The sequence below is a fragment of the Filicampus tigris genome, chromosome 10 (genome assembly GCF_054856515.1).
Source record: "Filicampus tigris isolate MCC_2025a chromosome 10, RoL_Ftig_1.0, whole genome shotgun sequence".
NCBI lineage: Eukaryota > Metazoa > Chordata > Actinopteri > Syngnathiformes > Syngnathidae > Filicampus > Filicampus tigris.
The window spans coordinates 13,653,844-13,677,437 of NC_141226.1; the positions used below are offsets into that span (position 1 = coordinate 13,653,844).

General features: G+C 39.7%; 2 protein-coding genes across 9 annotated transcripts in view; one reads left to right on the forward strand and one right to left on the reverse strand.

The window, feature by feature from the left end:
• The window catches only part of pard3ab (par-3 family cell polarity regulator alpha, b), a 132,662-nt gene that overhangs the window by 1,466 nt on the left and 107,602 nt on the right, over positions 1-23,594 (forward strand). For all 8 annotated transcript variants that reach the window (XM_086042563.1, XM_086042567.1, XM_086042565.1 and 5 more), the window contains exon 2: positions 23,276-23,377. In XM_086042563.1, the coding sequence (XP_085898689.1) occupies positions 23,276-23,377 (102 nt within the window). The remainder of the gene's footprint in view (positions 1-23,275; positions 23,378-23,594) is intronic.
• On the reverse strand, positions 17,646-20,725 carry LOC147140919 (uncharacterized). Its single transcript, XM_086042587.1, has 2 exons — positions 20,354-20,725; positions 17,646-18,464 (listed from the first exon to the last, which is right to left on the reverse strand). Exons 1-2 carry the CDS (start codon positions 20,477-20,479, stop codon positions 18,285-18,287), a joined length of 306 nt encoding a protein of 101 aa, XP_085898713.1. The 5' UTR covers positions 20,480-20,725; the 3' UTR covers positions 17,646-18,284.

Sequence of the window (23,594 nt, forward strand, 5' to 3'; positions counted from 1 at the left end):
TATTTTTAGAATCGATTATCCTATCGATTATTACATCAATTATTCAGGTAATGGACACTCCCCTGTTGACAATCTTATTTTTTGTGAGAAGGCGTTGTTAGATGTCCAACAGTGAAAAATACACTTATACAAATAGCACTTAAGTTTTGCCAAAGTTGATGTATTGGTAACATTGTATTCTCTTCAAAGTTAACCACATTTTCATTTGAATTGTCCTATATGCCTCCCACGGCCGTTAGTGGCAGCAGCAGCAATACAGTTCACACTTTTATAATCTTGTGTTGTTCCATTGACTGTTTTAGGTCTAGCAGGACTGATATGGAACATTTTGGATGCAGTTAGGATCATTAAGTTCACTTGAGAAGACTGTGAGAACCTTCCGGGAGATTCTTGCCAATTAACATCAGTAGAAGTGTGTACAGCATTTTGGATCTTTGGCTAGGTTCACACTGCAGGAAGTTGTTTTGAAAAACACTATTGACTTTATATTTCACTTTCATTTAATCCCACTTGACATGAAGTGAAGCATAAAGTGGACATTTATGGTGGTAGTAGTAATTCAGCCACGGTTCAGATCGATTAATTTTTTACGACGTTGTAACGTGACATCATCGTTAGTGATGTCTCCATGAAATGAGATATTAAAGCTTCTCCTCATTATTTCCCTTGTATTTATTTTTCTACCTCCTACCTACTTGCTTCACTGTATAAATTCCCCGACAGGCTGGACCACATTTCCTTCCGCAAACACGTCGTTCTGCGTATGTGGTTCACTTTGGCGACACATTTGTTCATAAGGCAGACAAAACCGAGGTTGCATTTACAATGTAATATGAACGCTTACACCAAAAAATCGGATTTTTAAAAAAAATCCGAATTGAGCATTAAGACCTGTGGTGTGAACCTAGCCTAAAGTTTGTTGGTATCGTTCTAAGAACATTTAGACGGACTTGGGAATTTGGGGCTCACTTGGGATAAGTGGTAAAAGCTTCCAGGAGGTGCTACCTGCTTAGCATGTTAGCATCAGTGAGACTCTTCACTCTTATATATGGTTGCAATTGTCCGTGGGCTTTTCTTTTCGATCCTGTTGGAGTGATTTGGAAGACTTTGGAAAGGTTGGAGAAGCTTCCAGGAGATGTTAACAGGTTATCTTGTTGGCATCAGTAGGACTGTACACATTTTATTAAAATGTTTTGGAACCAGTTGGGAATGTTGGGCTCATGAGGGAAGTGTATGAGAAGTTTCCTAAAGTTGTTAACTGGTCAGCATGTTAGCAGTGTCACCAAAAACAAACTTTTAGAACATTGTGGTGCTAATCATCACGATTCTTATTAAAAATTGTGAAATGTGAAGTCATCCCCAAATGCTGACTCACTAGCTCCAAATTACAACATTGGGTCCGATTGATGACTTCATGAATAATTTTTATAGCCTTCATTATAATGAGTCAAGTTGTCAAACTATGACATAATAAAGTAAAATGTCTCAAGACTATCATCTGGAACTGGAAGTGGTGGAAAAAGTGATTAAATGATGACCGACAAGCTCATAAGAATGATTTTATCCTAACCACAGTGAGTTGTAACCCCAAAATATCTGATGAAACATTAAATTATTGACTTAATATCCTAAAAATCATAAGTGTACATGTTGACAAGATAATTTTGTATCTGAAAATAATGACCAACAGTGACAAAGTAAAGTATACAGTATAGGCGAGGATTCAAGCCTTGGATAGGGTTTCAAAGTACGTAGGGTTTCAAGCCTGAAACGGGTTGCAAAATACACAATATTACCTCTCTTACTTAGGTGTGTTTTAGGCGCTTATTACATGTTTTTGGCATCAAAGTACACTCAAGAGGAGGCAATAGTTAATTAAGAGGGTGTGTGTGTGTCATTAAATCCCACATGTATGGTAGAAAAGTGAGTTTTTTCATTCAGGGTGGGCCATGCCCCCCTTGCACCCTGTCTGGCAGTGGGCACGGCTGGTTGACTGGGGGCAGGGGTGGGGAGGGCTGCTGTATCGCTATTTATGTTTGCTCGCAAAACACCCAGCCAACTATTTATTTGCCACAACACTCCCCTTTCACGGCCTTTAAAGCCACCTTTGTCAGCCCTTTTATCACAAAATGCCAACGAAAGAAACAAATGGTTGGCAAGTTAACAGGGTAAATCTGTGCTAGCCACTAAGCTAACAGCAAGTTGATGGGGTTTGTTCAAAGGAAAGGGTTGACTGAGGTAGAGTGTGCTTTGGAAAACATAACTTTTTTAAAGTTACTTCTAACCCCTATATTGTCTTGCTGAATTTAATGTAAAAGTACTTAATACATTTCAAGGTTGAATGAGCGAAACTGGCATGAAAGGTTTATGGTCCTGTCACTGAAAGTGATGCAGGAGAAATGCGCCTATGGAAATCTGGATCGCTACCGCTATCCAGCGGTGTTGGCCTGGAGTGCACTTGTATTTCAAAGTTTTGCTTGTATCTCAAGACAATAAATTGGCCAAGCGGTTTCTCAAATTTCAAAGAATTTAAGAATTTTTTTTCTCAAAAGTCTCGTATCTAAAGGCACCACTGTATTGCACACACAAATTGTCCATACAAATGGACATTGTTGTTAGTCTATGTGGCAACCAGTCCTTTGATTGTCTATTTTTTATTTTTTATTTTTTTTTGGATTGTCAATATGTGCCCTGTGATGGGCTGGTGACCAAAAGTCAGTTGGGATAGACTCCAGCTCACCTGACTGCGACCTTAATGAGGATAAGGATGAATAAATCTACTTGGCGTCAAGTCGGGTTTCATTTCCAAGTGTCATCAAATTCCACGGAACGTGTTCAGACACTTTTGTCTATCAGATACATCTTATCAGATCAACCTGTGTTTATGCGGGGATTGTTACTTTTTCTTCCCTTTGATCTCCAGAAAGCTTTTTACTCTTGGACTTTGCCTGAAGGGCAGAATTGTTTATTTTGAACCATATGAAAATGCAGAGCTAGAGCTGTAACCGTGACACTTTTTACCCCCCTATCTGCGTTATACAGATGGATAGAAAGAGACAACAGTATTTTGACTGATCTTTCAAGAACCACAAAATATAGTGTTCTGTGAAAATGTAAGCACAGATCCAACTATAACAAGAAAGAGTGACAACTCTTCTTTTACTTGGAAATCTTTTTCACACTTTTTCCATTTTCGTAATCAGCTGTAGAACATAGGTTGATTTCACCGAAAAACACTACTTTCAGACCAAAAAGCGGAGAAAAGCCTTTTTTGTGAAAGAAACTTGTCAAGCAGAATAGTGACGTTGACACTATTATATTTTGCTTCTGTAACACCTCAAACTACAAGACAACAAAAACAAGACAGAGAAAAGGCTTTTGATGCAAAATAATCATTTAATTAGAAATACACAATTGAGAAAAATGGCGTAATCGCATGGCTTGATTTGTATGTCAGTTGATATTGTTATTGTCATTTTTTTTGTTTTTTTTACACAGCGTCCATCATTCACTTCATGAACTTCATCATCTTTCATTCACGACACACTTTCTACTACCTGCCACGGCACACACAGTAATCTGTTTACACCAAACATACTCTATTGGAGTGTGAGGTGCCTAAACTTGTTCCGTCCGACTTCTTGGCATTTTTCTCCCACATATCGATGTAAAAGTCTAGAATCGTCGCCTGGTTTTTAACAATTCAAAAGCTGTGCTGATTTCCAATCCAAAGCGCTCCAATGCCGCCATCTACAGGGACCTGTTGGTCAAAACCTTCTTCCACTCCCTGAAAAGCGTACTTGATGAATTATGTTGCAATGGATGCATTTCAGTTGATGAATAGAATTGTGCATGGCAGTGAATAAGAAAAGCATCGTGTTTCCATACATGTTGTGATAAAAAACATTTCCACATTATGTGAAAAGAAAAAAATATTTGCATTAGTTCTGTTAAAGGGGAAGTCAACCCAAACATTTTTTTCCCCCAAATATATGTTCTATGCAGGCCCACGAGTTGAAACAAGGCACTCTGATTAACATTGCGTTTATGGAATATATGAGTTAAATGGCAAAATCCACCTGTTTTTATCTCAGGGGCGGCCATTTTGTCACTTCTGTCGAAGGAATATGACATCAAAGGTGAAAATGGTGAAAAATCAGTTGAAAAAATGGTTTGAATGCTTGTTTGGCATCAGGAGGAATAAAGCAAATCCTAGAAGGGAACAAACCCAAGCGCAAAACCTTGATTTGAATAATGTGATTAGCATTTGCTTCTTTGTAACCTGAGGGGAAAAGTTTGATTGAAATCAGAAATTGGATTTGTGTGTGAAAAAAATAAATAAATCAACGACCATCAATTTTCAGGCCATATGGTCTAGACCAAGTGTCGGCAACCTTTATCACTCAAAGAGCCATTTCGACCCGGTTTCCACGGGAAAAAAAACACTGAGAGCCGCAAACACTTAATGACATCTGAAATGAAGATATTAGCCTATTCATCGCTAACCGCGTCTATAAAATGCATATTAAAATGACTGTCTTACCTCACAACAAATGATTGAGGAGGGGTCTTTTTCCAACAAAGCATTCATCAATCATATTAAACAAACAAGCCAACGTAATCCAGTGAGCCTCACTATTTCCACTCATTATTGTCAACAAAAGAAAACAAAACACTACTAGACAATAAATCGGGATGGCCATTATGCCACACGGCTTCCGCATTGTGTCGCACGCACCCCCGGCCGTGAAATCATACTTTATTTGGGTATTTGCTATTTTCACCGCTTTAAATTGGATAGAATTGCATAAAAATATCAGAAGAAGTAGGACCGGACCATTAGAATTGATTTGTGGGGGGGAAAAAAAGAATTTGACGATATTTGGACTTCCTAGCTTTTCGGCCGACAGCGATGATATACAATTTTATTTTAATACTTCGAGATCACAATAATCTTACAATTTACAACTACAAACAAACAAACAGACACACACAAATAAAAGAATTTGTTTAGATCTTGTGCAGTTTTGGTGTCGCTGGCAGCTCGCCGGCGTGTCAGGAGGCAGCCGGCATGCTCAAGTGCTGTCAAATGTCACTGGAGAAGGCGAATGCTGACGAAAGAAGTTTAAAAACTTTGACTTAATAAGAAGGCATGATCCCCGTTTTTGAGACAAATAACATATAGTTGAATCGGACACGTACAAATTATTTTCCCAAGCCACGCAGAGCCGCAACATAGGGATGAAAGAGCCGCGGGTTGCTCATCTTTATTTTTACTTTTGAAAGAACTTTGGGTTCCATACAAAAGCCTTTGTTTCAATAAATAACGAACGGAACATGCATAGTGTTTACAAATGTTCCAAAGTGAGTCCGCCGTCTTTTCTCCCGCTGTGATGTTTATGCATAGCGGTGTGTACTGTAACTTCCCCTGTCATTACAGAGGAATGCTTCCCGAGGAAAAAAGGCTAAACAGCGCGCTTTCTTTGACATCCAGAGAAGTCCTCTCATACCTGAGCAATGAGCTGGATGAGGGGAAAAAAGTGTGGCCATTCCAGCGGGTGTCAAATATGACTGACTCCCTGATGGAAAAGTGCTCCCAGAGCTCACTGCAGTCGCTTTTCGACTGAAGCCCGCAAGGCCGCGGTGGCATATCAGGTGTCGCAACAGTTAATCTGGCTTTCACCACACAGACGTCTGCGCTGTGGTGGACTTGAGGTTTTGAGTTAGACCAAGAAAAATGAGGACGTAGCTATTGATTCTCACTAGCTGTTGCTACAACGCAGGTAATGTCTGTTTGACAGTACTTGACATTCCCTCCATGATTTCCCTTTCTTGGAGGAGGAGGGGAAGTCAACCCCAAAAAAATCTTTAAAAAAAAAAAATGTTGTATGAGCCTCCACTAGTCAAAACACAGCATTCTGATTAATATTGTCTTTGTAGAATATGACTTAAAAGGGGGAAGTCACCTCAAACATTTTTTTTCCACAATATGTTCTATGCAAGCCCACCGGTTGAAACAAGGCATTCTGATTAATATGGCGTTTGTGGAATATAAATTAAGCAGCAAAATGCACCCACTTTTAGCCATTTCAGGGGGCGGCCATTTTGTCACTTCTGTCAACTGAAGATGACATCGAAGTTGCTCAGGGCTCAGATAATGACCAATCACGGTTCACCTGTTTTCTGAAGGGGAGCCATGTTTGGTTGTTAACACAAAGGCAGATTTGGAATCAACGCAAAAAAAAAACCTTCTAGAAAAGGGCATCTCTGACTTGGAAAATGTAGTACAAATTTGTTAACCAGTGTTATCCATTCCAGTATTGATTTATTGTATAACTTGTGATATTCTCAAGAAATATTCTTGTATTTCTTTTTATTGACTTTATTTTGTAGTTAACACAATGACATTGCATCCGTATTCCTTTTCCACCGGACTCTACGTTCTTCTTCATCGCTATCTACTGCACGTACTTCAGGCTACTACATTTAAGTGAATTGTGTGGCAAAACTGTTGGATAAACGAGCAGTTGTTAAACATGTTGAAATATCAGTAATGACAAATTGTAACTCTAAAAGGCAAGACACCTTTTAGACAAGAAGGAAACAAATCAAGTCCGATTAGTTTTTAATCTGGAGTCAATTCCATGAAGGATCGTTCAAATTGTCATCTGAGCCCACCTGGAGTTGTCTGCTGTTATGCGGGATACATGCTGGCGATAAAATCCGGCTCCTCGCGTGGAGTCGTGCGTTCCGATGACGTTCCGGTTCATTTGGTTGTCACCGGCCAGAGCCTGCCACTTCCATAACCGGCACAATGCGGGATTAAGAGCTTCCCCCATGAGCCCGCTGACGCTGACACTGCTCGGGAGTAAAAAACGCACCTTGACAAGTACGACCTGGCCCTATGGAGATGTCGCTTGAGCAACTCTGCAGAATGCAAATAGTGTAAAAGTTTAATGGAGGCAAGTGGACTCTTCTTGGTTGTTGAAGGCGTTCGTCAACAAACAAGAACAGTCCATTGCCTTCATTCAAAATTTATGGATATATAGAATCTATCTAATCCTATGGATTTTAAGAGTGGTGAGTGGTTTTCTGGTCATTGCATATGTGAGAAAATAATGTCAGTTCTAAAAAGCCTGCATTACTAGCTGTAATTCGACATGCGACTTGATGTAGTTCATTGTCAGTCCATTCTTCACTTTGTTACTGATAAAATTAACCTGAGGCGTTGTCCTGAAGGTAGAGTTTGATCACTACCAAAAATGAACCAGCTAAGCAGCATCCTTCATTCTGTCTCATGGATAAAAATTATAAGAAAAAAAAAGTACAAATCAGGAATTTTGCATTTGGCATAAAATATGTGACCTCGCTGTGATCTTGTCATTTTTGACCTGGTTTTTATGCTTTGACCTGTGAGAAGCTCTGAGAGCAAAAAGAACAAAATATTGAGTATGAAGTGATTGGCTGCTGGTTTATAAATGATGCGGATAAACTAACCCAACTACTTGCACTATCTTGCCTTTTTACGCTCCAGAAGTGGGTCGTCGTTAACCTCCCGATGCGTTTCCTCTTCCCGTCATTTTCAACCAATGACTCGCTCGCACTGTCCCCTCACATGAATCGCTCTCTTTGAGGGCAAGGCGCCGCCTCAACCATGTTTTATGTATCGATGCCAGAGGCTAGAGTCAAGCGGCTAGACCGCTGCACAAAGCGTGGGAGGCTTGATCCGAGATGAACCGCATTGTAAAATGGCCGAATTGTAGTTAAAGGCCACTTGGAGTAGCCATTCTAAAGGGAAAATGTGCAGAATAACATATTGACCTCATGATAGGCTCCGGGTGTAGCATGCTGTAAAAGTCTGACTGTTTTGGAAACAAGCCCGCGCATAACAATAAAAGGTGTTGTGTAATGCTCAATATGACCACAAAAAATCATCTACCTACATTGCTTTGACCTTAATTGTTATGTAGGCCCGTATTTTTAAAGGCCAGGCACTATTAACATTTTTTAGGGACTGAATGTCACACAACATAAGGGTTAGGGTTAGCAGAAGGAGTTGTTTGGTTAACTGGATCTATTTAATTTTTCTTTTTTTCCCCTTTTTTTCTTTCCAGGTGGCATGACTGTGAAATGGTTTTCAAACACAAATGAGCGACTTATTATTGATTTTATACACGTGTTATTGAGACTTTATCGTGCCTCCTGTTATGATTGACACGTTTTCCACGTTTTGGGTCAATAGTAGAAACTTGTGAGGGGCTCTATTCCCCCTCCCCCCTAACTTTCCTGGGAGCGCGACAGAGCGCAAAGTGGCTGCTACCAACCAAAACGGCAGACTACCTATTCAATTTTGTACACGTCGCTGCAAGTGGAACGCTTTTTCCTTGAAGACTCTTCTTTTTGTCAAGTACAAAATGACATTGTAAATATATGGAATTTAAGCCTCTTGCATTTTCATTCTCCTGCTACAACTTTGCTTACTTTCTTTAAACACATTCAAACCGTGAATAAGCCTCGGCCTTATCTCTATAGCGTATTTATTTGTATTATTTTTGTTCTTTATTTTCACAAATACTGGGACCTACTGGACTAACCTGGGATCTTGGGTATCATATTTCGTGCCCTAAATATTCCTTAAATCTTTGAAAACGGAACTTTAAATATAACTTGAAAAAATAACCAGAAAATAAATTAGTGACAACGTATAATAAATATTTACAAAAATAACATCAAGCGTCCTAAATGAATTTAAATACAGTGTAAAAACTTGACAGCAGCTTTACTTTTCCTGTTGTGTGTGCGTTTGCCTCTTAGGGGTGGTGCCGTTCATACAGGGCGTACACAAAATAGAAAAAAGAGTAGAAGAAGAAAGTTGCGAGTGAAAGTTTAGTCGGACTCGCTGATAGACGGCCGTTTAAAATTAGAGGCGGACTGGCCTATAGACGGGTACTATTTTTTTACCCCTGGAAAAAAAGGCGAATGACGGATGACGGGAGGGTACCCACGCTGCAGACGGATGACGAATAACAGACGCTCAATTTTTAGTGCCCAGCTCCGCTGATTTCCCGTGAGCATGTCAGTGGGCTTTTATATTGACTTAAGATTTATCAATGGCTATGTTTTTTTTTTTTTTTAAACATACATACAGTAGTGCGTTGGGTATAAATGGATATTAATCATCTTTTTTTTCCCCGATTATGCCAGTTTTGTAATCGTAGAGTGTAATAATCATAATTGTTAATGCATTTCGATTAATTGCACAGCCCTACGCTCCCCTCCCAACGCAGCCTATGTACTTAACTAATCAGCAGATTGTGCTTTAACTGTTTTCATCTGTACTGCCTGATGTCAGTTGGAGTTGCCTGGAGCGTGCTCCGGTACTACTTTTTTGAAGCACTCTGTTTAACCGAACGGTACATTTGAAAACTCTGAGTTGCTGAACGGTCGGAGAGAACCAGTGCACACTTGGAGCGTATTTCAGAACTACCAATGTAATTTACACAAAATGGGCGAGTTCCTGTTCAGTTTCACGCATGGGTTCTTGAGACTTTTTCTGACTTGAGTCGTGAAATAAAGCTTCATATGAGCTACTGTTCATGTTCATGTACGAATATGGAGTCGGCCTGAGGAGGATGAAGGAGGTGCAAAGCAGATGAGTAATGAAGTTGAAGTCTGCTGTGCCCCCAGGCGAATCATCAGCAGGCTGTCAAAGGAAGCCCTGTGCTCTATATTTAGCCCACAAAGCCTCATCACCCTAAGTAGAAGCAGTCATCATTAATCTACGCTCACAAATCAGCCCCCGCCACCTCCGATTTTTTTTTTTTTTTTTTTTTGATGTACGTGAGGTTACCACAGCAACCGTTCGTTGTGCTTTTTAATTCTTCGTGTCACTGAACCGACACATTCGTCACATGGATGCCGGCAATTAGTGACCGAGCCCTAAGACCGACACTCGCTTAAGATCACGACAACACTCTGACCAACTTTTTGAAAGCGAAAGTCTTGAGCACCTAGTCATTCTGTAGACTGCTACGTTAGCGTTAGCTATGTTAGTTATGAAGGATTTTAATTTGGATCTTCGATGATTGAAGTTGTCCATATGTTTGTGACGTTTGACGTGAAGGATCTTTTGAGTGAAGGTGTAAGCTCTTATGTTAGCCATTGCTAGCAAGTCAAGTAATGACCATTTTGCCACTTGGCAGTCGACTGAAAATGACAATCGTGGCTCAGCTTCAGAAAACAGGTGAGCCGTGATTGGTCGTTACCTGAGCCCTGAGCAACTGTGATGTCATTTTTTAGTTGACAGAAGTGACAAAATAGATACCCCCTGAGATAGCTAAAAATGGGTGGATTTTGCTGCTTAACTCATATTATTCCACGCAATATTAATCAGAATGCCATGTTTAGATTAGTGAAGGCGCATAGAACATATTGCAAAGAATTTATGGGGGGTTGACTTCCCCTTTAAAAAGTGGGAGGCACGCTGTTGTAATTTTGACACCGTTTACCTGATTTGGATGTAAATTCGCGCAAATTAAAGCTGAAAGTCTGTTCAAGCACATATATTTGGTTACCTTTCAAATCCATTGAGGTGGTGTCTGGAAACACAAAGAGTTGTACTTTTGTCCCAACTTGTAGGCTATGTTAGCCTCGCCGGATAGCAATCAGAATCAGTCATTGCATCAAGTAGATTATGACACAGGATTTTGACTTTGCAAACAGCTCTCAAAAACATAAAACAATTAAAAATAGCACTAAACAAACAATAGGTGCACATTAGCCACAACAAATATGAATGTACTTATTGAAAAGTTCTGTTATTAAATAAATCCACAGTAGAAAAAAGTTTTGAGCAACCTTTTCAAGACAAAGAAGTCTATATGGGAACACTTAACAGATATTTGCTTTCACTTATAATTAAGAATATTAACATGTCACATTGCTTGTTTAAGTTAAGAAAGATTTATCACGGTAGCAGTTTGATCTTTATTGTTGTGATGTCTGGTTGCTGTGGAGCTACAGGTACGTCATAATCCTGTGATATAGTGAGACAAAAATGACACAAGACTTGTTTTTTTTTTTTTTTATTCTGTATTTTTGGAACAAGAGGATTATTTGCGAGTGGCTGGGAACATTTGGTGAATGGACACAGGTCGCAGCGTGGGATTATTTCGTGGAAAAGACTCGGAGCTCTGTCGTTTGTCGTCATGCGACCGCTGGCTGTCAGATTACAACAACATATTGGGGGAGAAAAGTTCATATGTGTGCAAAATATTAGAACCAGCTCTCAGTATGATGTCGTAAAAACATATTATTTCCTGGCAGTGTTGTTGGACCTTTGGTATTCAATGTTATGGGATGGCATGCCTAATGAAATGGCCGGTGCTTGTTTATGTGTAGAGTGAGTGGCGGGCCTGTGTAGGCAAAAACTGGGGCAAACGTGTCCATGCGTGTGTAGCGGTATATTGACATAGAAACACTTTTTACTGTACACCCAAACCAAAACATTCAGAAAGAAGAAATACTGTACGCCACAGATAATGACGGAGCACTGCTGCATTTAATGACGTACAGTACAAGATGTGCCATAAATGATGATAATATAGCTCAATGCTTAGAAATACAAGCTTGAAGTGTTGCAAAGAGGAATGGGCAAAACTGGCCAAAGAAAGCTGTACCAAGCTTCATATTCCAAAAGACTTGAGGCTGTGATTTTTGTTAAAGGTGCATCAGCAAAGCATCTAATCATATGGTGTGTTTTTAGGTACACTGCTGTTCAACATTGGGATAGAAATGCAGAAAGTAGTTCAAACAGCCATTTTGGGGTGCTGTGTGTAATTGGTTTAATTTGGTGTAAACAAAACAAAATTAACTGAATCAGTTACGGAATTAAGATATTAACAAAAAAAAATGTGGAAAAAGTGAAGTGCTGTGAACATTTTCCAGATGCTCTGTATATACTTCATTTGCTATTTAATGACATCTTAGGCACTTCTGGGTACATTCAGTCTGCATTTGGTTGCTTTGATTGGCAGCTGCTTTAACAGAGCACATCTACACGCTCTACTTCGACATCCGTTAGCCGCATTCCTCCGCGGAGAGCGAGCGCTCAAAGCGGGTCAGCGAAAGAAGGACGTTTGTTTGAGCAAACTGCAGGATTTTCCTGACACCACGGCACACAAGGCCTGGAGCTGGGAAACAAGTAAGTAGGACACTTTGGTCACGGGATCAACTTTTCGAGTTGGGATGAAGGCCGGCGGGGGCGTAGCCCTCTTCAGTCGCAACATGTGCAGACCACTCGCAATGGAACAAGTCAACAGCTGGGAAGGACCCACAAGACGCTCTACAAAATCTAGAGACTTGAGTCACTGTTGGGACGCAAACGCTAAACAAAAGTCTTCACCAAGCCTGGAATATCATCTCAGATGGGACCACTCAAGTTGGAATATGACACAGGGGGGGGATGTAATGGCTGAATTGGCGCCATGTGGCCCACTTTGAAGTCCGGGATTTTAGACAGCTAGCTATGGCTAGATCCTGAATATACATCTTCGATTCGGGTAGTCCTCTGGCATGGCTGCTTTAGAACGCCTCATTTTCTGCTGTGAGTGCACGGAGGTCATGCAGAAAAAGGTGGAAGAGCGACAAAGGGAGGGGGAAAAGAATGGGCACTTTAGAGCGCCTTGTTGTCTACTAAGTGTATGCACAGTTTGCAGAGATGGAAGAGTGAGAAGAGTGGATTTTTTTTTTTTTTTTTAGTCCAACTTGACAGCTAGCATGTAGAGCTTTGGACTGGTTGGGTCACTTTAGAGCGCCTCGTTATCTGCTGTTAATGTGTGCATATGACCGAGAGAATGCGGAAGAGCAATGCAAATAAAAAAAAAAAAAAAAAAACTGACAGGATAGCCAGCCTGTGGACAGGGGCTTGGCGCTGGTGTAGCCGTATAGCACCTCATTGTTGCGGCGTGGACGAAGAAGAACCCTGCGACGACTCGGTGAGAGAGATTTCAGCTACCAAGGGCTTGCAGCAGAAAAAGCATGGCTCAAACATGTGGTTAGAGCTGTGCAATATAACAATCTGCATGTGTTATAAACTTCAAGTAAAAAAAGTCTTGTGTTAAGGAAAACGTTAGTTTCCTGAATGAAGTTATTCCGTGAAGAGCATCTGCAGCTTTTTGTCTCAATGACTTCCACCTCCCGACAGGCAGACAGGAAATCCTGTCTTCATGTCCCACAAAGCACAACATGATAAACATCTCCAAGCTAAGCTCCCGTGTTCGCTTCAGACTGCGGCCATTCGCCAGGTCCCCTCACATCAGTTTGAGCGTCTGGATTGATGGGTCCGGAGAGTCCCTCTTTGATGGATGGGTTGATTGCTTTGTTTTGATCGTAGACGCAGACAGAGTGATAATGCTCGCATCTTTGGCTTAAGGGCCTCCTCAAAGGAGAACACTTCAGTGTAATGTGATCGAGAGCACGGTGTTGTATTACGCTCAATTACGTGTCCTCTTTCATTCTCACACACACATACGCACGCACAATGTATATGTGGTAAATAAATGCACAAAAAATTAAACTGGTCACCAGTAAATTTTAATTAGGGATGGCTTTATATGCCCCTAAACAAATTCTTGACCTGGTTTGAAAAATATTTTACCTTTTTTACCTAGTACATCGGGTTTTTGAGATGTTTTTTTTTTTTTTTTTAATTTAAAGCTTGCACAATACGGCTTTTACCCTGTGTTGTAATTTATAGCCATGACGTTCCAGGAAAAAAATCCACCTGTTGCTGAATCTAACTCTTAATTCCTAAATATTATAAAATATATTACTGTATTACACAATATTATTGTTATGATGCAAACCTGCTAGAGTAAAAATGAGGGCAGATTCAGCATCAGCACCAAAAATTCATCTAGAAAAGTTTAGTTTTATGATGTTAAAATGTGTTGATTTGATTGGTTTATCAAATAAAATATTATACAATACATGCACAATTATAATATAATTCTAAATATATTATAAAAAAAATAATAATATAAGAAAATTAATTGCTAATGTTGCCCAGCACTGTTCAAGGAAATTTGAGGGGCAGAACAGTCAACAAAATTAGTAAATGTTTTGATTTCTGTCTAGTAGATAAAGATAAAATAATTATTATTTACAATCTTCTTTTTGACAAACGTAGGTCCTTCATTTCATTGTTAATCAAAAATTAAAATTAAAAATGTATCATTTTCCCAGTCATTGGTCTCGTTAAAATATAAATTTCCTGCACATGATCAAGGAAACTCAATATGGTACAAAATACACATTTATATTCTGCCCTTGAAAGTATGGGGAAAAATACTTTCAAAACATTTTTTAATAAATATTTTGATAATGTTTCTAGCTCATTGGTCAAAGAAATGAGTGTAAACGTTCTTCATATCCAATCCAGAATTGTCTTCAAGCTTTTCATTTAAAATACAAAGCTAACATACGTTATCTTTTTGTGTATATTTTCAAGTAAATGTGTGCTTGACTTTCCATCTTAAATGAGATGTGAGCATGTGATGTACAATTAAGTGGCTCTAAGAGGAAACGTTTGCCTGAGGGAGATGCACAGGAAATACTTTGCAAATGACCAGTAATGCACTTAATCAAAAACAAACAAAAAAAAAACAACCTTTTTTTAATGTCCTATAAGAAAAAAATATTGGCACTTTAACGTCACGTGGCGTCATGTCAGCACGGAATGTTGTTTCCTACAGAATTATGGATGTTGTTTTGTTTGCGGCTCATGAAAAACGGCCTCCCGTCTTTGCCTTCATTTATCATTTGTGTCAGGAATATTCCTAGCGCAGACACACACAAGCTATTTTTTGTAGAATAAATAAAAGTAAAAATACGGACTAATCCCTTGTGCCTGTGAACTATTTTTAGATGTTGGACTGTCAAGCGTCCGCCTGTTCTAGTGCGATACAAGCGTTTCTCTCAATGGCGCCATTGTTTCATGCCAGTGAGCCTTTCTTGGGTTTTACTCTCCTCGCTCACCCACAGCCACCTCGCCCACCACCAACCTTGCCCCCCACCAACCTCTTCTGTGCTGTTTTTTTTGTTTTTTAGAACTGTTGAAATATTGAGTTTAAATGTTGGAACAGGAGGGTTCATTGACAGAATGAAGGATTTAGTGACAGGGCCTTCACTTTTCATTTGATGGAGATTCTGTATTCAAATCGGAATCAGGAAAAAAATTTACTATGCACCAGGTCGACCTCTGCAAAGGCTGAAAAGCAATGAAATGCTATGAAAATTAAACATTTAAAGCAACACTTAAGAACCTTCAGTTGTATTTGATTATGGCGACGCCATATGGACAAAAGCGGTAATGTTTTGCCTGAAGAAGACCACATTTCCTTATCATTATCCTTATCAACATTATCAGGCTAGCCTCCATTTTTCGTTTTTTTTGTCTCCTCAGACAACATTTTTTGTTTCTTCGATTGTTTTGCAGCTTCTGCCACGACAACAGTGATCGCACGTAGATGTTCGAGTCCACTTCCGTCTTAGTAACGGAAGGGGGAAGTGACGTATGCCGGAAAGCAGACAGCACATTTGTAGTCACATTTGTATTTTGTGTGGCAGGGTGCCTGTCACCTGCCTCAAAGTTTCTTGCCAGTCAAAGCGATAGAGACCCTCCTAAGGCCAGGTCAAAGGGACCATTCAACTAGATCCAAATCGATGTTTCATCAGATTTAGGAAAATATTTTTTGAAGATTGAAAAGTTCCTTAGTGTTGCTTTAACATTAAATGCGCCCGTTGTAAAAAAAAAAAAACAACAACAAAAAACAAAGCAAAACAATACTGTAAGACCACAAAAAGCTAACCGAAATATGGCAAGGGACATTAATAAAACGTCAATGGGACTTAAATCATTATTCTGAAATATGGGCTAATGGGTTAGCTGATGCTAACGTAGCATCTGAGACAATAACACCACAAGTTGCTTTTCTGTTGTCATCCTTGTGCCACTCTCCAGGCATGACCAGTCAACTCACACTTAATCCAACTGTTACAATAAGTTACCAGCTAGCAAGCTACCTAGCTACTCCTTCGCTAACGTTTTTTGTGCCCCTTTTATGTTAACACTTCATACAAGAAGTGTTGTAGCTGGCTTGTGTGACCCGCTGACTGTTTAGTGGTCTCCTCATAAACATTTTTAAGGCAACGGTTAAGCCATCAACAAGGTCTTTGGACTTACTCAGTTCATTCCGCTTATTATTGCTATCATTAGTGCGAGGAGCTACTAATTGCACCATCACAGTTTGGCCACCCAAGAACTGAGGGCCCACTGTCAGAGTTTATAATGTGAACACTGTGACGTCTCCTGTAGGACACCCTTGTCTTTCCCCATGTTTATTTTAACTCTCAATTTGCTGAACGTGTTGGAGACGACCTGAAGCCGGCAATTGAGTGTGTTTGGAAAATGTCTGCTAGGCTTCCAATTTGAGCAATGATGCCTTTTCTAACATTTGTAACTGCAAGCACTCCTTCTGGCCAGAAAGGTTATTACGAGTTCGTGGAGACTTTTGATACTATTAAAATCATGAAAAATATTTATATTTCTCCAAATTGCCTGCCATTTTAGAGCATTTTTTTTGACTCAAGAGCCACCAAATATTGTTTTCTGTGACAATATAATGCACCAAACCTACCAAAAGACAGTGGACTCTTTCACCACAAAACGTTTGCTTGTAGCTTCTTCTGTTCTGTTCTTTGGTAATCGGTGGCAGAATATTGGTTGGTTTCACCAAAAACAGTGATTTCTGACCACGAAAACGGAGAAAATGTGCTTTTTGTAAAAATGTGCCAAAACTGTCACAGTACTGTGGGGCTCACTCACATTTTCAGAAATTGATAACTTAAGATTTCATTTGTTGTTTAATTTCACACTTGATGGGTGGGCTGGCGCTTCATACACAGCTATTTGGATTCAAACATTAAAAAAAAAGAAATCACTGAGTGTACCCCGTTCCAGTCGAGTTTCTTGAAATCAGCCAATGGAAAAAGTGTAGCATTGTGGAAGAAGGTGCGGACACATCTGTGCTCTTATGCTGCGTGCTACATACAGTAGTGTTTTACACACAATTTTTCCCGCCGTGTTGTCTCACTGGTGGTATTGACACTTGAATTTCAAGCGCCAATACTTAGGAGTAAACTACCTGTCTTGTGCAATTGTGCTTCAAATAAAGATATTTGTGATGACCAGATTGTTAATTTATCAGTCAACTGCGGTGTTTAAAGTGATGCAGCTAAAAATTTGGGTGCACCAGGCCAATCAGTGAAAAAAGTTAGTCTAGAGCCCTGGTATACTTTTTAGTATAAATCATATGGACAATACTCGAGGAGCAAAGCAATAAAAGAACGTGTTGAGTAAAGTGCCAGTAAAGCTTCTTGTTACTTATTTAATCTGTTGCTAATTCACCTCACCCACTGTGAGGATCAATGCCAGTTTGCCACAATTGGAATGAGTTACTTTTTTCGTCTACATTTGAGGATGTTTGAAATCCTCCATCTGGCCACCTAATCGCCTCCTAATCCTCAATCTTAATCTCATATTATTCCCTTATATCTCCAAGAAAAAAAGGTTGTCACATGAAGTCTCTGATGAAAAGTGTAAAAAAAAAAATTTTTTTACATTGCATTTTATTTTCTATTCAAAAGCGATATTCTGGCGAACAACGCCACTTTGTGTTTGAGTCCCCTTTTACACCACAGGCTTTCTTCATGCTTCCAACTGGCTAAAAAGGCCTTACAGTTAAACCGATAACACCACCTGTTAATTTGACGGCCCTCTTGGGGAAATAAAAAAAATACCCTCTGGAAATTTTGAAGAAAAACATTACGTGATACACATTTCACCAATCAACAAAAAAAATGGATGCATATGTACACTATTAGAACAGGTTGAGAAAAAAGTCTTAAGGACCCCTACCCGCAATTGAACAGGAAGTCAACCATTTTGGTTTGAAATGGCCATTTTGCACCCCTGGAAAGCTAGAAAACATCTGCCAACACCAGGTGTACCGATGGGAACACATTTGAGGTACAGTTGCTTGAATTAAAAAGTGTGTTTAAAAAAAGTGTTTGACATGTAAACAGAATGTTTTGATCTTACATTTTTAACAACTTCAAGTTGGTAAGTTGTCAAGATCCTGAGTTTTGTGAAAGTGCGCTGCGACCAAACCCTTTTTGAAAAGTCTTTGGATGTTCTTAAATAAGGAACTTGAGTTTCTCATCGACTAATCGCCGAAACTGTCCGTCTCGTCTACGCCGCTGCTCAGGACGGAGTTGTCGCTGCCGGAATCAGCGCTGTCCGAGTCGGAGTTGTCGGGGTGGTGTGTGTTGTGGGTCTCCATGAAGTCCATCAGGAACTCCAGCATTGAGATGTCGCTTTCCGTGATGCTCTGTGAGGCTTTGAACTGCCAAAAGAGAGCAAGTCGGCATGTCAAGTTTCCACCTATCGCTCCACAATATTATGGTTGCAAAGCACGGCATATTTTAACCATGGTTATGTGGTAGGGTACAAGCTTCTTTTTATATTTCTGTTATCAACATCACTGTCATCATTGAGGCAAGGCAACCTTATTTATATAGTACATCTCATACGAAGAAATAAAAAATAGCTTCATGGTATTACTAAAAGACCGTAGAGTGAAATGGATTTTAAAAATGCTGAAAAGACCTTAATCAAAGGAATTGAGGGGGGAGGATAGTTTTAACCTGGATTTAAAAGCATTTACACTTGGCTCTGATTTAATTTCCGTTGGCAACTTATTCCATTTGCGTGCAGTATAACAGCTCAATACTGCTTCAACATGTTTGCTTTGAAAGCTGGGCTCCACCAATACACCTGTCTGCAGACCCCAGAGGTACATGTACACTTTTTGGGGGATACTTCCATTATCAAAAGGTAATTGAATGTGTGCATTTAACAAATCAAGTACGACAACCTCACAATTACAAAAAAATGGTAAACATGTTTCATGTTTTTATCAAAATTTGGCACCCTTTTGTCTGGGTAGATGACAGCCCCCAAAAAACTGAGTATTTCAAAAACCTTTCTGCAGAAAAATCTCCAATGAAAATACACCATAGCCTCCTTCACAATGGCACTTGGCATAACAGGTGGTGGAGAGTTTATTTCCCTCTTGTACATGTGGTTTGAAGCTTAACTGTTACTAGATGGGAGAGGCGCAAAACATGTAACACTGTTTTGATCAGTGTGAGAAAGCCAGGATCATAGATTGTGCAGTCACCGTGTGGATCATGTCACTCACGTTTGCTACGAGCTCAATTTAAAAGTAGATAATAAACTGTAGTTTTCTAACAGCTGGGAGTTTCTCCATTGGTGGTTGTTTTGTTTCTAAATACTTGATGCGTGTTTGAAGATAATTGCTGCAAATGGGCAAGGACATAGAATTGTGTTGTATGCAATTGAGGAGGCATAGCCTGAAACAATTTTTCGCTATTTTAGGCTTCCTGATTTTTTGGGGGGTTTGTTTAAAAGGGTGCTTAAGTCTAGTATGAGTCGCCATTTCCCCGCCAACAAGAACTTTATCCCCATTTTATCCAGCACAATAGCTTCATGCAGTTGGCTAACTGCCTACACTCCAAAAATACATCTTCCTTTGTACACTGGTGTGGCAAGATGAGCAAGGAGGGGGAGTATTTTTTATTTATTCCATGTGTTTTAAGTCAGACTTGATAGCCAGCATGCAGACAGGCTTCGCACTGGCATGGCCACTTTAGAGTGCCCGTCGCGGTGTGGAAAAGACCCGCAATGACTTGGTAAGACACATTCTAGTTTGAAGTGGATATATTTTCATTGCTCAAACATGTAGTTTATGTGTAGGCTTAAGAAAGACACAAGATTAAGTAGCATGCTTTCCAACGCTCAATAATAGTATTTGATTGACAGTTGGGGCGTGGTGTCAGCTCATTCAGTGGGCACGCCCACAGCGCCTCATAGCTAAGTAAGTGCCTTGATTTTTTTAATTTTATTTTTTAAAACCTTTTTGAAGCCTTATTTTATGTATTAGGCAATTTTAACCATTCAAATTTGTCAGGTTTGTCAACGACACTCTTCTCTGTGGTGTGTCAAATTTAGAAGACATTTCACTTTAAAAGAAACTAGCGACCCTGACAAAAGGATGCTACCTGTTTGTTACAACTATTGACAGTTGAAACACATTAAAAAAATATTGTACTGTTAAACGTTTTAAGTTGAAGTCTGCGAACACATCTTTATTTGGTTTTACACTGTTAAAATAGTTACCTATGGTTATGAAATGAGTAACACTTGTCCTACCTCCATGTCGATGAGCACGTTGTTGAGATAGATGGTGTCAAAACATTTAAGATTGTTGAACAGGTGCACGAGTTCCAGACATGCGACCTCCTCGTCCTCGCCGCGTTTGTGTGACGTCACGTCCATTTTGTCACTTCTCTTGGCGGTTCTCTGCTGCCTAAAATGGCGGTACCACCGGGTAGTTTTTCGGTCGTTTTGTCGTCCCGTCTCCAGTGGTTCTTTAAAAACACCACAGTAACATGCGTGTACGCGTCGTCACAGCTTTGTACTTTGAAGTGGTTTCATAAAGGGACGATTTTTTTCGGAGTTATCAACGGAGGAGCTCCTGCGTCATCGCGTTACGTCAACGACGACACCGAGTGGTTATTAAAAAAAAAAAAAGATATACTGTATGTATATATATACATATATATATACACATAGGACTTATATAGATTTGCATTTCTTTCCTTCGGCGTGTTTTGTGGCTAATAAGAATCATGTCGGTGAAGGAAGACGCCCACTGGATCATTTGATTGGGTAAGTACGAGCTTTTTAACGACAGGCACGCTCACAACGTGCGTCGTTCGGTGATCTCTTGTCGCATTTACGTGATGTGTAATTGACCAATATTTCACATACTGCAGCATTGTTTCGTTGCGGTGAAGTAGCGTCAGCTGACGGTGTGTAATTAAAGTCTCTTTGCCAAACCGTAGCACTTTGGCTCACAAATATTTTCAAAGAGATGAAGTGATGATAAAGTTGGCGTGTAGCTTTGGTTATAGCATATTGGCTTCTTTAAATTACACCATTTGTCATAGGTGCATATTTGGACACATTTTTACTTTAAAACGTGTAAACATACCAGTGGTATTTGAAATTATGATTATTTTTTGTGTTGAAACAAGTAAGCCATGGCCATATTAATCTATTATGTTTTTATTACAAATTATTTTTGCCTTTTTGGGGGGCGTGACATGGAGATATTTTCACAAGACATTTGTAATGCACTCAGGGCAGCTGAAAATGAAAACATTCCTGTTAAATGCAAACAAAAAGCATCGTTGAAGACCTTTGTTTCGTTTGTGAGGGCAGCTATTTTTATTGAGCATCAATAATACAGAACAAAGACATGACAACTGTTAGTAGTTTTCATTTCTCAGCTCAACTCCCAACCTCACCTGAAGGTCCCATGCCAACTGCATCTTTGTGAGAGGTACACACTTCAGCACAAAATACATAAAAAGGGACAACATATTGTGAAATACAAAATAATAATAATAATGATAATACAAGGAGTTTTAACTCCGGTAGAGTGTTTGGTAAAATTTGGATTGCACAGGCTGCCAATTTTGCCTTTGAGAGAAAATCTTGGCTTCCCCAATTTGACATGTTTGAACCCATCAATGAAAGGAAGCGAGGCGTTGTTCCCATTGTTCACTTCACACTTGGTGTTTAAGAATATGCAGACTAACTTTATAGTTTCATGAGAACAAATTCTGGATTTGTAAATAAACCAGATTTTTTAAAATATTTTGCTAATAATGTTGTTTTCAAATTCCTTCTGAAATTTAAAATGTCTTTACAAGTCTTATGTAATTTCAAAATCATGTTTTAAATTTATGTAAAAATTAACACACTTCCCTCCATAAATTCTACCATATCATGAGGAAGGCTTAAAGAAATTATCATAGACGTAATGCAGTTATAATCTTTCAGGCAACTACTTAGTTAACACACGGAGCAGCAACACATTTACAGTACAGGCTTATCTCTCTTTGCTCTTTGGGAACAATGTAGTACCACTGTATTTTCCGGACTATAAGGCGGTACTTTTTTTTCTAGGTTTTGAACCATGCGTCTTATATAAAGGTGTGGCTATTCTGTGGATTTTTCTTCTAACCGTAATTACAATACAATACAACAGAATTGCCATTAACAGAATGTGACAGAAGGTGGAGGAGTTCAACAGGCGAGGGCGCTATGCACTACTAGGTTATGAATTAGGTGGTATGCGAAAGTAGTGCAATAAAAGGTGGACGTTATTAACTGACAAAGTGGAGTGACAGCGGGCAGTGAAATGAAGATGATTACTTTATTTTCTCTTGGTTCTGTTCTGTTTTAATCAGCAAAGTTGCTGCCGTGTTAAAAGGCACTATTAGGAAAGAATCTGTTCAAGCATGTGTACATTTACAGCTCAAAATTGTTCTGTAAATGAAGTAAACATCTAATATTTCAAGATAGGTGCGGCTTATATAAAGGATGTGGCTTATGTTTTTTTATTATTTAGAAAAAAATAGAGTGGGTGTGGCTTATATAAAGGTGTGGCTTTTAGTCCCGAAAATACGGCACACTAAATGTGTGCAACTCTTAAGCATGGACTTGCCTGTACAGTCACTCTAAAAATCTATTAAAAACATGTATATGTACCTGATATAGCGAGGTGAACTGCGATGTAGCAGGGCTTCACTGTAACACCAAATGTTGCTATCTTGACTACACTTGTGTGCGCTATAGTGGTTGCATGGCATCAGATTTCCACCTCTGTCAGTTTTAGGTGTATGCTGTACCAAATGTTTTGTCAGACACATTCTCCCGTCTGCCCGGAGATGCTGTCAAGAAGCAGCGAGCACCTCGGGGCTGATTGCTGGCGTTCATATTTGACCTCAATGACCTCTGTTGATATACATTAGTCACCACGCTTCAGCCAACCTGTCGTTAAGTCTGTGGATCACCCCGCTTCAAATTTTAGCGAGGTTACATTTGCTATTTTTAGTTTGTGATTCGTATGCTTGAAGATGACAAATATTCGTGCTTTGATTTGACCATAAATACGTAGCTGTGAATTCGGGGAAATGATTTGGATCACGTAGTACAAAAACAGTATAATTCTAATTAACAAATACATTGTTTTAAAGGAAGGACGCTATGCTTTCTTCCCAGGACGCCAGCTACTGGCTGCAGGTGCACCGCCTGGAGCATGGCGATGGCGGCATCTTAGACCTGGATGACGTGCTGTGCGACGTAGCGGACGACAAAGACCGGGTAAGACGAGTCAGACAATGCGTGCTGGTAGCGTGATGAGCAGAAAGACTCCCGCAGCTCTATAGACCTAACTTTGAGCTTAGTGACAGTTTCCCTTTTCCAGTACAATGCTTGGAGCTGTATCCCTTGTGCTTGTGTGCTCCAAGTTGAAATCCAGCAGCGGTTGATTGTGTTGGCACGCAGCGTGGATGTTGTAAAGCACTCTGAAGGCGGAACC

Bases quoted from the DNA above. Each gene is read 5' to 3' on its own strand.
- LOC147140919 (XM_086042587.1), bottom strand. From the start codon at position 20,479: ATGGACGTGACGTCACACAAACGCGGCGAGGACGAGGAGGTCGCATGT. The intron at 18,465-20,353 runs GTAGGACAAGTG...CTCTTTTGGCAG, and splicing joins ACGTGCTCATCGACATGGAG to TTCAAAGCCTCACAGAGCAT.